The sequence below is a fragment of the Apis cerana genome, linkage group LG9, assembly GCF_029169275.1.
Source record: "Apis cerana isolate GH-2021 linkage group LG9, AcerK_1.0, whole genome shotgun sequence".
Classification (NCBI taxonomy): Eukaryota; Metazoa; Arthropoda; class Insecta; order Hymenoptera; family Apidae; genus Apis; species Apis cerana.
Genome location: NC_083860.1, coordinates 8066295 through 8080095, shown reverse-complemented (window position 1 = coordinate 8080095; position 13801 = coordinate 8066295). Strand labels below are relative to the sequence as shown.

General features: G+C 29.3%; 4 protein-coding genes across 14 annotated transcripts in view; 2 read left to right on the top strand and 2 right to left on the bottom strand.

Moving 5' to 3' along the window:
* LOC108003506 (phospholipid-transporting ATPase IF-like) overlaps positions 1–2989 on the bottom strand; it is a 13705-nt gene extending 10716 nt beyond the window's left edge. For all 6 annotated transcript variants that reach the window (XM_062079385.1, XM_062079388.1, XM_062079387.1 and 3 more), the window contains exon 1: positions 2849–2989. In XM_062079385.1, coding sequence (XP_061935369.1) covers positions 2849–2908 — 60 coding nt within the window. In that variant the 5' untranslated portion in view covers positions 2909–2989. The remainder of the gene's footprint in view (positions 1–2848) is intronic.
* LOC108003533 (2-oxoglutarate dehydrogenase, mitochondrial-like) overlaps positions 1–3222 on the top strand; it is a 6017-nt gene extending 2795 nt beyond the window's left edge. For 3 of the 6 annotated variants that reach the window (XM_062079391.1, XM_062079393.1, XM_062079394.1), the window contains 7 exons: positions 54–199; positions 271–460; positions 525–746; positions 939–1215; positions 1289–1374; positions 1654–1962; positions 2045–3222. In XM_062079391.1, coding sequence (XP_061935375.1) covers positions 54–199; positions 271–460; positions 525–746; positions 939–1215; positions 1289–1374; positions 1654–1962; positions 2045–2338 — 1524 coding nt within the window. In that variant the 3' untranslated portion in view covers positions 2339–3222. The remainder of the gene's footprint in view (positions 1–53; positions 200–270; positions 461–524; positions 747–938; positions 1216–1288; positions 1375–1653; positions 1963–2044) is intronic. The other 3 variants (XR_009831142.1, XR_009831141.1, XM_062079395.1) reach the window with 2 other exon arrangements.
* Positions 3126–11608, top strand: LOC107992661 (solute carrier family 25 member 32). The gene is made up of 6 exons (XM_017048681.3): positions 3126–4301; positions 7449–7602; positions 7697–7949; positions 8037–8150; positions 8253–8398; positions 11102–11608. The coding sequence occupies exons 1-6, from the start codon at positions 4145–4147 to the stop codon at positions 11277–11279; spliced, it is 1002 nt and encodes a 333-aa protein (XP_016904170.1). The 5' UTR covers positions 3126–4144; the 3' UTR covers positions 11280–11608.
* LOC107992670 (uncharacterized) lies at positions 9600–13801 on the bottom strand. Its single transcript, XM_017048693.3, has 4 exons — positions 13161–13801; positions 12807–12994; positions 12605–12712; positions 9600–12424 (listed from the first exon to the last, which is right to left on the bottom strand). Exons 1-4 carry the CDS (start codon positions 13335–13337, stop codon positions 12283–12285), a joined length of 615 nt encoding a protein of 204 aa, XP_016904182.1. The 5' UTR covers positions 13338–13801; the 3' UTR covers positions 9600–12282.

The following is a 13801-nucleotide window of genomic DNA, read 5'->3' as shown; positions in this document are numbered from 1 at the left end:
GAAATTTTTTCTATACTCGATTAATTGTTTTAACAGTATTAATGAATTTATAGATTGGTTTCACTACGGATCCTAGATATTCTCGATCAAGTGCGCATTGCACAGATGTAGCACGTGTTGTAAACGCCCCGATATTTCATATACATGGTGATGATCCTGATTTAGTGACCTATTGTAGTAAAGTTGCCAGTGAATACAGGTATGCAACGTATACCGTTTTCGCACTAGAATGAAAAATATAATTTAACTATATACAAATTAATAATATAGAGCCGAATTTCACAACGATGTTGTTGTAGACATCGTAGGATATCGAAGATTCGGGCACAATGAATTAGATGAGCCTATGCTCACGCAACCTTTGATGTATAAACGTATTAAGCAACATCCGAATGTGCTTAATATTTATAGCGATAAATTGTTCAAAGAAGGAGTGATTACTGAAGCATTTGCTAAAGAAGTAGATACAATTATAATTATTGTTTCATATTTTGATAAATTTCTAATCATAATATATATAATAGGAAATTGAAAAATATTGGAACTATTGCGAAACAGAATTCGAAAAGGCAAAAACTATAGATTCGATGCAATTAGGTGACTGGCATGATGTACCTTGGACCGATTTTTTTGCTACTCAAAGTCCTAAAAATAAAATTCCAACGACTGGTATCGACATAGAAATTATAAAAACAATTTGTAAAGCGATATCAACTCCGCCTAATGACATCGAATCCCATACTCAGGTATTAAACTATAATTTTTCATTTTTATCATTGAATATCAATACTGATAATGTCAACAATTCAATATCAGAGCGTATTTAAAAAATGCTTGACGAAGATAAAGTTATATAACTTATATAATATTCTTTAGAATGATGAAATAATTTCATTCATTTTTTAAAACCTTAAAAATGTTTAATTTACTTAATGTAGGTATTAAGAGTAATGGAAAAAAGAGCGCAATTGAGTAAATCTCGTCAGGCAGACTGGGCTATGGGTGAATGCTTAGCATTTAGTAGTTTATTAAAAGAAGGTTGCCCCGTGAGATTGTCTGGTGAAGATGTTGAGCGAGGCACCTTTTCTCATCGCACACATGTTATTCACGATCAGAGTAGAGATAAGACGTATAAAAATATTTTGCATGATATATTTCCGGGACAAGCAATGTATACTGTCACGAATTCTTCATTATCGGAATATGGCGTTTGCGGTGAGTCTTTTAGACAATTGAATTGAAAAAAAAAAGAAAATTGTCGATAAACTGTAATCGATTTTAAATATAGGATTCGAGTTGGGTTATTCGACATATAATCATAACACATTAACAATTTGGGAAGCCCAGTTCGGTGATTTTGCGAATACTTGTCAGGTGAATCTTTTCAAAAATTAATTAAAAATCATATTGTGTCTCATGTAATCAAGAATGTTATCATATATTGCACATTATTTGATATATAATATAGATTTGATTTGATATTTCTGTATTATAAATTATTACAAAGTTATTAATTATTAATATTATAAAATAATATAGACATTAAAATTTACAAATATTAAAATTATTTATGACAGCTAATCTTGACAATGAATTATGACAATGAAATAACAATTCTTAAAAATATTAATAATAAAAATGATATATGTTCAGGTCACTTTAGATACTATTTTGTCTTCCGGACAAACGAAATGGGGTAGACAGGTAGGATTAGTTCTTCTTTTGCCCCATGGATTAGAAGGACAAGGACCTGAACATTCTTCTGCAAAAATTGAACGGTATCTCGAGCTTTGTGACGACGATTTCTCCTATCTTCCAACGGCCGAACCAGGAGAAACTATAGATCAAATTATGACACGGCAATTGTTCGAAATAAACTGGATTATTTGCAATTTAACGACACCTGCAAATTTCTTTCATGTCCTTCGTCGTCAAATCCATATGCCTTTTCGGAAACCATTAGTTAGTGAATATTTTATTATATCTACTTTCATTATTTTTATTGTTAAACGTAAAACCAAATATAATTATTTGTTTCAACCAGTGTGTAATGACGCCCAAATCTCTGCTTCGTCATCCTATGGCTCTTTCGCCTTTCGCTGATATGGAGTCTGGCACTTCATTTAAACCTATTCTCTCTGATCCATTTGTCAAACCAGGAAATATACAAAAAGTGCTAATGTGTAGTGGAAGAGTATTTTATGATTTGGTGACCGAACGTCAGGGGAAACAATTGGAAGATAAAATAGCGATTATTCGCATCGAACAACTTTGTCCATTTCCGTATCATTTATTAGCTGAAGAAATGAAAAAATATCCAAATGCTAAAGTAAATTAATCTTTTAAATAAATTTAACTTCTTAAATCAATGTTAAACCAAATGTCTCGTGCGTTTAGCTTATGTGGTTACAAGAAGAACATAAAAATCAAGGCCCGTATTTGTATGTGAGAGACAGAATAGCATTAGCTTTAGGAGTACGTTTAGAAGATTTGGCTTATGGAGGTAGACCACCATCATCTTCTCCAGCAACTGGCAGCAAAGTTATTCACAGAAACGAATATAACGATATGATAACGATGGCTTTGAAACTTGATTGAATCAGAATTAATTGAATGTCAAATAAAAGATATGACATTCGTATTGATATATAAAAAATAAAACACGAAGTGTATGCAAGATATTCAAATAAAAATCCGAATGAGTGAGTAAACGATGAACAAATGAAATAAGAATTAATACATGATATTTAATATACAATGAATTTTTCTTTGAATTTTATTTTTGATCTTACAACTCGAATACTCTAAATAATCAAATATCATTGAACGAATATTAATTCACACTTACCAAAAAATATCTGTAGGATTTTTTTTTGGAATATGAAGAAGTCCATTCGTAATTCCACATTATAATTCTTTTTTTTCTTTTTTTAGTATGTGATTATTCTGCTTCACGATTAGCGATCACGATATTTTAAGTGAGGCTAATATGACACGTACTCACATATCTGAACTTGAGAATTATCTAAGGGAATAGTGCTAATTGTTAGCACTATATATACTGCAAAATATATCGAGATTGTTAGTAACTTTTATCATATTTTTTATACAGTTGTGATATTTTTTTTAGTGATAAAATTTTATTGTCTATAATAATTTGTAACATAATATTGTATACATAGTTTTAAACTTATAATTAATAAATATTTATTACAATATTTATTTTTCTGTCTGTTTATATAAAATGCATTTTCATGTTATATAATATAATAAATTATAATATAATATAATATACATTTAACATATTTAACATATTTTTATCTCAAAATTGATCAATCATTACTTACAATTTCATTTAGAATATAATTTATAATTTATTATGAAACATAATTAATATAATATAAATGTGATAATATAAAAATTAAATTTATAAATAAGTGGATATAGATTAATTGTTCGTTTATTTATATTTTATTGTGTTAAACTATATTTTTATTTTTTTATAGTTCTTAAATTTTTTATAATTCTTAAATATAATTAATAAAAAATATTTACAAATATTCTTCTATTTTATGATAAAAAGAGTATGTTATTATGTCCAATTTCGCTAATTTTTTGTTGTATTATATTATTTATTAAAAGTTATTTATTAAAAGTTAAATTACATTTATTTTCTGTAATATTTTTTTATAATATGTTGAAAAATATTAATTAAAATAAACAATTGAAAGTAAAAAGGCGCCAGAAAATAGATGTGTATATAATTCGAATCGAATTTCGCGCGATAGAGTGCGCTGCTCTCTCTTTTCTTAAAAGATGGCACTCGCAGTCGAGTTAAAAGAAGCGATGCGCAGAACGCTTGACGCGGGCAGTTGAGTACTTAGTATGGTGGTGTTCGGTGCGTGTGACGTTTTGTTGCGTTGCGTAATCGGTTAAAAAGAGCAAGCGAGACGGAGGAAAGCATCAAATCGTAGAGGCGAATTCAGCCGTGCCTCGCGCTACCGTAAACGCAACAACACTGCCTGCCCCGGATCAAGAGATATGCCGCAGAGTGGAGGCGAATATTGCTAGCGCTGTGAAGGATGCGACTGGATTTTCCGCTGACGGATCGATAACGAAGAACGAGCAGCTTAACACGGGAAAAATGTCGGCAATGAAGTCTAGTGGTTCACCGGGAACCGCTCGTGTTTTGCCCGTGCTGAGCCACTTTAAATACGAACATTTCATCGCTGGTATATCTGGTGGCGTGGTTTCCACCTTGATGCTGCATCCGTTGGACTTGATCAAGACTAGATTCGCAGGTAAGCGATTCGAGTGTGTCATCGCTGACGACATAACGGTTCTAGATGCAAATGGCCGGTACAAGTTCGATCTATTCGATATATAAAGTACACGTGGTACACGTACTACGTTCTATATTTAATCTCTCTAGACTTAGAAAATATTTCTTGTGTCTTTGATTTTTATCTATGACTCATGTATAAGAATTTTCTACTCATAAATAATGTATGGAATACGAATATTTTGATAGTTTTTATAGAGAATCAACAATAGAAGAAACTTTGAACTAATAATATTGATATCATTTTCGAAACAAATGACGTACGCCATTTGTTGTAATAGTTCTGTTTCATTTTTAACTTTTCGTTGGGAAAATTGAATGAAAATCTAGATGTCAGGTTGAACATTGAAGAAATAATTAAATTTAAATAATTTATCCTTGTTTATATATCATATAAGTTTTTTAAAATAACATGTATAATTTACATTAATTAATATATAATATAATAATATAATGTATTTAATAACGTATATATATTTGTTAACATATCACGATCGTAATAAAATATGTAGTTAGCTGAAGTAAAACCGAAAAAATAATATTGTTTTCGGTCGATGCTCCTATTATTTCGACCGACAAGGTCGAGCATATAAAAGCACGTGGCATTATCGAGAAATATCGAGAGATATTTTTGACCGGCTTAGGGATATGATGACTAGTCACTATGTGTACCTTCATTGTGATATATTGTAAATATGTAAATTGTACACTCAATGCATCAGAAAATAATATTTCGGTATTGATTTTTGTCATTTGCTTTTAAGTAAAATTTTATATTTTATCTTTCAATTGATGACAAATTGGATGGATTTACACTATTTATATCTATATTTAATTTTATTTACATGCTTTTAATTTTATCATATAAGGCTTCCTTAAGACGTTTTTTCATTAATAGGTTATAGTTTTTTAAAAATTCAAATAGACAAATTTTCAAGAATGACAATAATTTCTATTGAAATTATTGAATAATTATTGAATATTAATTAAGAATATAAAATGTAAATAAAAATAATAATTTATATAATATTTTTAAATGAAATTTAAAATATAAAACAATCTTGAAATAAGCAAATTATTTCATTATGTTTCGAAACGAAATGGAAAGTTATGATCAACTTTCGATCACATTTAGAAGTGGAAAGTAGCATTCCTGTGGTTATGTTACTAAATAGAACATTTCTTATGTATATCATTCTCATCTTATTTTATTAACATTTCTTTTGATCAAAAAATTTATTTTTGATTTTTATTTTTTTTTTACAAATAAATAAAAGAAAATCGAAAATTTTTAAGGAAATTTTTTTCTATTATTTGATATTAAAAATTATGGTTCAATTCTAAGTACTTTATTCTAAGTAAATGTAAATGCAATACTCAAATTACTTAAAGATTACTCAGAATTGACCAGGTTATCGCTAATGTTATTCAATACAATTTGATACCACAGTGTCTGGGGTTTCGTATTGTTCTTTTTCTTTGTACATTAATGCATTCTAATGAACTCGATCTAAAGATAATATTTATTACATATTGTCTATTAATATTTATTTTGTCATCAATTAATTTGTAATTATGAATATATATATATATATATTATGAATATATTTTGAAATATATTTTTTATCTCAAAAATAGTTTAATTATATGAGAAATCATTAAAATTGAATTTAGAAACAAAGCCTATTTATTAGTTTCTTATATCATTATTAAAAAAACCGATGATGATGGTGTCATCAAGAAGCTTGTTCTTTGCTGTATTTTCGTCGTAAAATTCGTTGGCTATATACCAAACAGTAAGAAATTCTGCGGATTGCATCAGAAACACGTGAGTTCAAACGATTACATTTTGCGATTAAAATTTTGACTCGTGCAGTAAATTTATTCAAATTGATTTACGATAAGTACACTACTATATAATTATTTTGTCTGAAATTATTTTCATGGTATAATTCAACAATTCTATTGTTTATAATTTATATTTCTTATTTATAAAAAAAAATTTTTAATAATTTCAATCTATTTATATCATGCAATAATTTTCATATTTGATCATTTCACATTTGTAAAAATGAGTCATTTATGTTCATTATGTTGTATTTATGGTATAAAGTTTTTAAAAAATCTGAAAAAATTTATGAGAAATTTATAGAAAAATTCTTAATTTATTAAGTATCGAAACTTTTAATAGAAATCGTCTTTTTTCATAAGTTTATGTATATTTTTATATTTATTATTAAAAATATCGATTCATTAATGATAATAACAATATAATGGTAACAATAATTTTATAATTTTATAATAGGAAAGTCAAAAAATTTGTCACTTATTTTTCTAATAAATTTGCATTTTTGAAACTAATCTACAACAAGAATATTTATTTACGAAAAAAATTTAATAATATATATCAAAAAGTAGTAAAAATCGTGGCATTTAATTAATTTAATTTCTAATAAAAATTCCTATCGAGATATGAATGCTTGTTATTATATAATCTGAATGATAAATGATTGATTGATTTTTTTTGTAGAATGCATTGAATATTATACGAGCAAAATACTTTAATAATAAAATATTGACGTTTGCTTGATGTTTGTTAATAAAAAGCTATTATCAATAGCTTTAAAAGTTTGCATTCCTATTGGCTATATAATACGTATACAAATATACATATAATTTATCGTAACAATATCTTATAATAACGTATGAAAATGAATGAAGAATCATTTTTTACACGAATTAAACATATCACATTTATTTAATTATCATATGTTTATTTGAAATAGTTTAGCGAATGTTGCAATGCAATTAAAAATAAAATATGATTTTCAATGGAAATCAATGGTGTCACGAGGTTGAAGTTGCAACAAGCTTGCTAGATAAACTTTCTGTCGACGCGTGATTAAGGAAAAAATACATAATTAGACTTATCTTTTGGCCCCTTTTCATTATTATCAAGTTGAGTGAGAAAGACTTGATGAACATTTGATGAACAGGACAATGGTACCATTTAAAAAAAATTTAATATCAATTTCTGTCTACCCAACTTTGCATTTGATCGAATAAACACAAGATTTATTCATCATGCTGCCTCTCTCTTTTATAGTTAGCGATGGCCACTCACGTGTGGGTCCACAATACAAGAGTCTTAAAAGCGCGGTTATGCAGATTGTTAAGACTGAAGGAGTGAGAGGACTTTACAGAGGTGTAACGCCGAACGTTCTAGGATCTGGTGGTGCATGGGGTTGCTATTTTTTTTTGTAAGGATCTTAAATAATCTTAATAAATTTTATTTAACAATAAACAGATTTAAAATTGAACTGTTGTTAACATTTGGAAATTTTCTTTGTTTAGTTACAATACCATTAAAACATGGATCCAAGGGGGAAATAGTAGAAAACCTTTGGGACCCTCGATGCACATGTTCGCAGCAGCGGACGCTGGAATTCTTACTTTAGTTATGACAAATCCATTATGGGTAGTAAAGACACGTTTGTGTTTGCAATATATGGATGATAAGCATCTTCCGGAAACACTTAGATATAATGGTATGATAGATGCAATTAAGAAGATTTATAGAACCGAAGGAGTTAGAGGCTTATATCGAGTAAGTGGATTTCTTTTCGGTAAAAAAAATAATGGAATATCGAATTTTAATTTAATTGGTTTTATAAATATTTTCGGATATTTATAGGGTTTTGTACCTGGAATGTTTGGCGTCTCACATGGTGCTATTCAATTTATGGTGTACGAAGAATTGAAGAATTGGTACAACAATTATTTGAATGTTCCGATTGATACGAAGCTGGTAAGTTTAATATGCAATAATTATTTGTAAATTTTTATATATACGTATATTGCATTAATTTTTTATTTGATGGAAAATCTGAAAAAATATTTTTATTTACAGAGCACATGGGAATATATTTTCTTTGCAGCAGTTTCAAAATTAATTGCTGCCGCTTCGACTTATCCGTATCAAGTTGTTAGAGCACGACTTCAAGACCATCATCACAACTACAGTGGCAGCATACATTGTATTCAATCAATATGGAGGTCAGAAGGAATAAGGGGTTTTTATAAGGGCTTGACACCCTATCTTTTACACGTGACACCAAATATTTGTTTAATTATCGTAATTTATGAAACATTTTCTAACGTGCCTACAAATTCTCATTGACTCTTTAGATTACATTTATTTTAGATTTTTTTTTAATGTAGTAGAACACACAAACATATTAGTTTTATTTAAATATTCTATAATTTTTCGGATAACATTATGCTTTAGTATTGAATTTTTTCCAGCCCTAGATGTAATCTATAGATGGATGAAAGTATCCAGAAGATGATTCTTATTCGAGACAGTCATATGTGGGTTGTGACTCAAATTTTTTATTTCTTTTTTTTTGTCGTTAGTTGGAGATACATTTGAAACAGTATTAAAAAATTATTTATATATTTTCATACAAACGACAAAGTAAAATAATAGTTTTTAGTCTGGATAGTCTGGATCGACTCTTAAACTCATATTTTCATTTTTTATTAGTATCAATTACAAAAATATTATTAATTAATATTGAACATTCTCTTCGCAAATCGAATATATTTCAACAATATTAGTTAAAAAAAGAAATAGTAATTATAACAGATGCAATGTTTATTAATTTAGAGAATATTTTTTGGATTTTTTTTTTTAAGAAAGATATTTATATAGCAAATAATATTATTGGAAATAGTTTTATTTTTTTTTAATAATAGTATCTTATTAAAGTTTTTGATAAATGCCTTGATATTCGAGGATAGACGTGTAATTTATTTAAATTTATTTTTGAGAACAAGCAATCCACTAATATGTTTTTATTTGTTATTAAAGAAAATAGAAACAGTCTCTAATATATCTTTTATTACGATATTTGTTAGACGACTGTTTTATATAATGATCGATCTCTTTAATAAATTGATAGGAAAATTTAGTTAATTAACAAATCATTTTAGATCATTTTATATCGAACAATTATTGATTCTGTTTTTGGAATATACAATAATTTGTACGAATCAAGATCATATATTTTATTTATTCGATATTTTGCATATACAGAATAATTTTATTTTCGTTTATAAAGCGCGAAAAAAGAAAACAAAGCTCGTATCGTACGGACAATTAAATTTTTTTTTTTTTTTAATATATATATATATAAAATAGAGCAATGTATCTCTTTGGGCTGGCACTCAAGTATATATCTATCATGTATTAATATTTTTTTTTAAACATGAAATTACACTTTAATAGTCTTACTTATCATAAATTAATATTATTTGTAACTGAATTAAGAATGGTTTTATTTTAAAACATTTGTAGTGTATTGTATAACTGTAACTGGCGAAAGATACAAAACATTACACACAAATATAAAATTGCAACTGCTATTCGCGCAATAGTTGCAATTTATTTCTTTTTATGCGAAATAGACAAAATGGATTTTGCGTGATTTACAATTCGTAATAATGCTGCAAGTCCCTAATAAAAATAATCGAAATGAAGATGTGCGTAGGAATGTAATAATTATTTACAATTTAATTGTTACCTATATTATATTTCTGTATGCAATGAATAATTACCTCATTTTGAGAAATCAATAGATGAATGTTGCAAAGTTCGCCGTAGAGTCTGGTACTCGGTATAATTAAGGATATAGCAATAAAATTGAATGTCATTGCAATTTTCAAACAATAGATACAATTTATTTATATATATATGTTTCCACAATGGGACTTATTACTTAAAAACTATAAGTGACTTAATAAACATTAATGGAAACTTAATTGTTTTACAGTATAAATTAGCTACTGGATTATTTAGATGCTCTTTCTTTCCCGCAATAGTAAGCGCAAAGCTTGATGATTGTGCGTAAAGTTTATGGAGCTTGATGGAAGAAAAATATTTATCGATTAACGATTTAGGGATCTCGCGTGAGATGTACACTGATTTTCTATCAATTATTATTTAAATATTTTTCTTCGAATCGGATGATTGTCTCGTACGATCAGCTGATCGCCTCTTCTTTGTTCCCCTTTCACTACGAATTAATTACTGTGGCGGGACCACAGTTATTAATAACGCACGTACAATATGTAAGAGAGCATTGTGTTTACTTGTGTGTTTAGATGTGTGTTGAATGGATGTGAATCATCGTGGAATGTAATTGCGATTAGACGGATTTATTAAACCACCAGCGGTACGATTTTTGGACGTATTACGTGTATAATTTATGACGTTGTATGTACACCTACAACATATCATCGAGGTGAAATTATCTGAATAAGAAATAAACCATGTAGAATTGGAATTGTCTTGATTTTAAGAAATACCTTTATCCATTTTTTTAATCGCACATGTTTAATTGGATGAGATTTTTTTTATCAAGATAATTCACACTTGTCGAAAAATCTATGATAATTAAGGATCATCGTTGAATAGAGAGATTCAACAGAGATTGAATTCAAAATGAGAAAAAAAGTATGCGTTAACGTTTATTAACGGTATCGTAATTATTACGATTATCGTTTACAATTTTCGTGACGTACGATTTGCATTTAAAAGAAAATAAACGCTTTGATCGATAAATCACGACAAGAATCGTACGCCGGTTCATAGTGCGAATGAGAACGTGCTATTTAATCCAGAAATTGCCACGCAATTATGATGAAAAGGAAAAAGGAAGCAGTTAACAAAACAGTATTGCTGGTGGTTAATTGCAGGTTTGAAGGTGGGAATGGATTTTACAAGGGTCTGTCTGCGAACCTGACCAGGGTGACTCCAGCGACCGTGATCACATTTGTGGTATACGAAAATGTGTCTCACTATCTTCAGCATAGAAAAACGAGGGATGAAGAGCGAACTTTGCCGATTTTGATGAAGAAACTCGAAGAGAATTAAAAATAATACTTATTAGAAATTATTTAAGAATTATTTAAGAAATGCATTGTAAAAGAAGCCCGGTGCAGTTTTAAAAATGTGGATTCGATAATTATGTTTATGTTCCAGTTAAATCAATCGACACAGGTATTTACGATCTGACAACGAAAATTTTAGCTTTAGAAATTACAATAATCCACAATAGAATGCATTTAATCAATTTAGAAGAAAACTAAATATTGGCTAAATTTTCGTTTCGCTGGCATTACTCTGTGTCTACAAATCTAAGATATTGATCCTTACACTGTTACAATGAAAAATATTGTAAATAGAGTGATTGAACTTATTAATATTTATCAGGATTTTTTTTTTATTATTAATTTTGCGAGACGTTGAACGTCGTTTAATTTTATATCATCGTGATGAAATTACTTTAAACAAGCTGTGTACGCACACATACATATATCTTTGTACATAATATTCAAGAAATTTTATTTTTTTCTTTATATAACAACGTGCTTCGCGTATATCTACATATTTTTTTTTTTTTTTTCAAAAAGAAGCGGTTTCGATAATATTCTTCTTCCATAGTTCTTAAGTATTTTTACTTCGATCATTTTCAATCTCTCATCGTTGTCACAATTATAATTTAAACACTTCATTTTTTATACATATATAAGAAAGAATTATAAATTGCGTCGCTCTTTTTTTTTTTTAATGAACAGCCTTCGTATATGTCTCGCGAATATTCGGTTGGAGCTTTTATTAAAGAAATGTCGAAATGTTCCTTAAATTGAAAAACGAATCGTGCGAATACGTAACGAGAGGAAAGACGCATGTATTTTCGATTTAATAAATATTACGATATTGTTGTACAAAAAAAGTGGTATGTATCGTTCGATGTTGATAAATATTATTTATCTTAGAGATGTAAGAATCTTGTTTTTTTACGAGACTCATTATCGGACGACAGGCCACGAACCGTACCGAATTATGAAGATTGCGTTTAATAACCGTGGCTTTTTTAACTATTATCGTTGAGATCGTGATACCTTATCAAGGCTAATGGACTTTGAGGGCATTTTTTATAGCGGTTATTGCAATCTTTCGCGTACTCAGCCTCGGTGATCTCGCTCGGAAGATTTTCATCTTGCGAAGAGGATGGCCTGCGATAAAAATATATCGCGTTATAGATTATTTTTAATTCCGTCATCAAATATATTGACGAGGAAAGAGAAAAAAGTTATCACGAAACTTGCCATTAAAATTAATTTAACGGAAAATTAAAAAAAAAAAAATATTTTTAAACTACACTTAACATATAACGTAAATATTTTAACACTCACGTAAATAAAATTTGCAGGACTTCGCCAAGCACACCATTATTAGTTAGAGGAAAGTTGGCAACTTCGCAGATCATTTTTTGCAGACAATTTTCCCCGGAATAACCGAAACTGTGAACGAAAATATCGTAGGTTATTTCTTCTTCCTTAATTTAATCTAATTCAATTTCAATCTAACTTCATTTCTAATATTCAATGTTTTCACCTTTCCAATTTGCTAATAAGAATATCATAAGCCAGCCTTCGATCCAGACTTCGTTTTTCGTGATTCGACTCGTCCCAATAATAATTGGAGTTCCACTCCCCTGGGAGCACGTAATTCGCTTCGAAATACAGAGAAAATAGCACCGATTTGTCGGGAATATCAATGGGCACTCCAACGGCGAAGAATATCTGCATAAACGTAAGAATCATTTATTCCAATTTCCTCCTTCGACTTGTTCAATATCTTATGCGTTTCTCCGATAAAAAAGATCGAGTCGTGGTGGGCGTCGTGGGTATCGGTAATCGATAACGGCATTAGTCGGTGAAAGATAAATGATTTGTTTCTATACTTCACCCCTGTGCCGCTGCCCTCGGGAAATCCAATAGATCTAAGGTGTCTCGCTACCCCGTAGGTGATGTTTTTCACTCCGGACACTCCGTGCGATACCCACGGAGCGAGGTAGCACACGACCACTACGTACATCGTCAGCGGTGCCGAACGTTTGAAACATGTACGAGCGTGACGTGTCATCGTGGATCAAATTATCATTCGTCTCGAACTGTGCGTTTAACAGACGGAAGGCAAGAGGACAAGAATCGTTTAATAGTTTAAATCTCTTAATCGAGCAAAGCTTCGTTCTTCGTTCCTTCCCGAAACGAAACAAGGCTTTTACGGCTTAAAATCTCGAACGAGACTGGCTTTAACGATTTATAATATACCATGTATATTACGACGTAGCTTAAAAGAAGAAAAGAAAAAAAAAAAAAGAAAAAGAAACGGATACCACAACGGACAGTTTTACAGCGGTCTAATAATTGCGTAATTGTTAATAGAACTAAATTGTATTCGCGCGTACATGCGAAACTCGCGCGATACCGCTACATTTTTGATGGAAGCAAAGGAGAGAGTTTACCCGCTCGGGGCAAAAACTTTTTCAAAGATGGAATCTTTAAAAAAAGAAAGAAAAAGAAGATTAAATCCGTCCCAATCTTAAT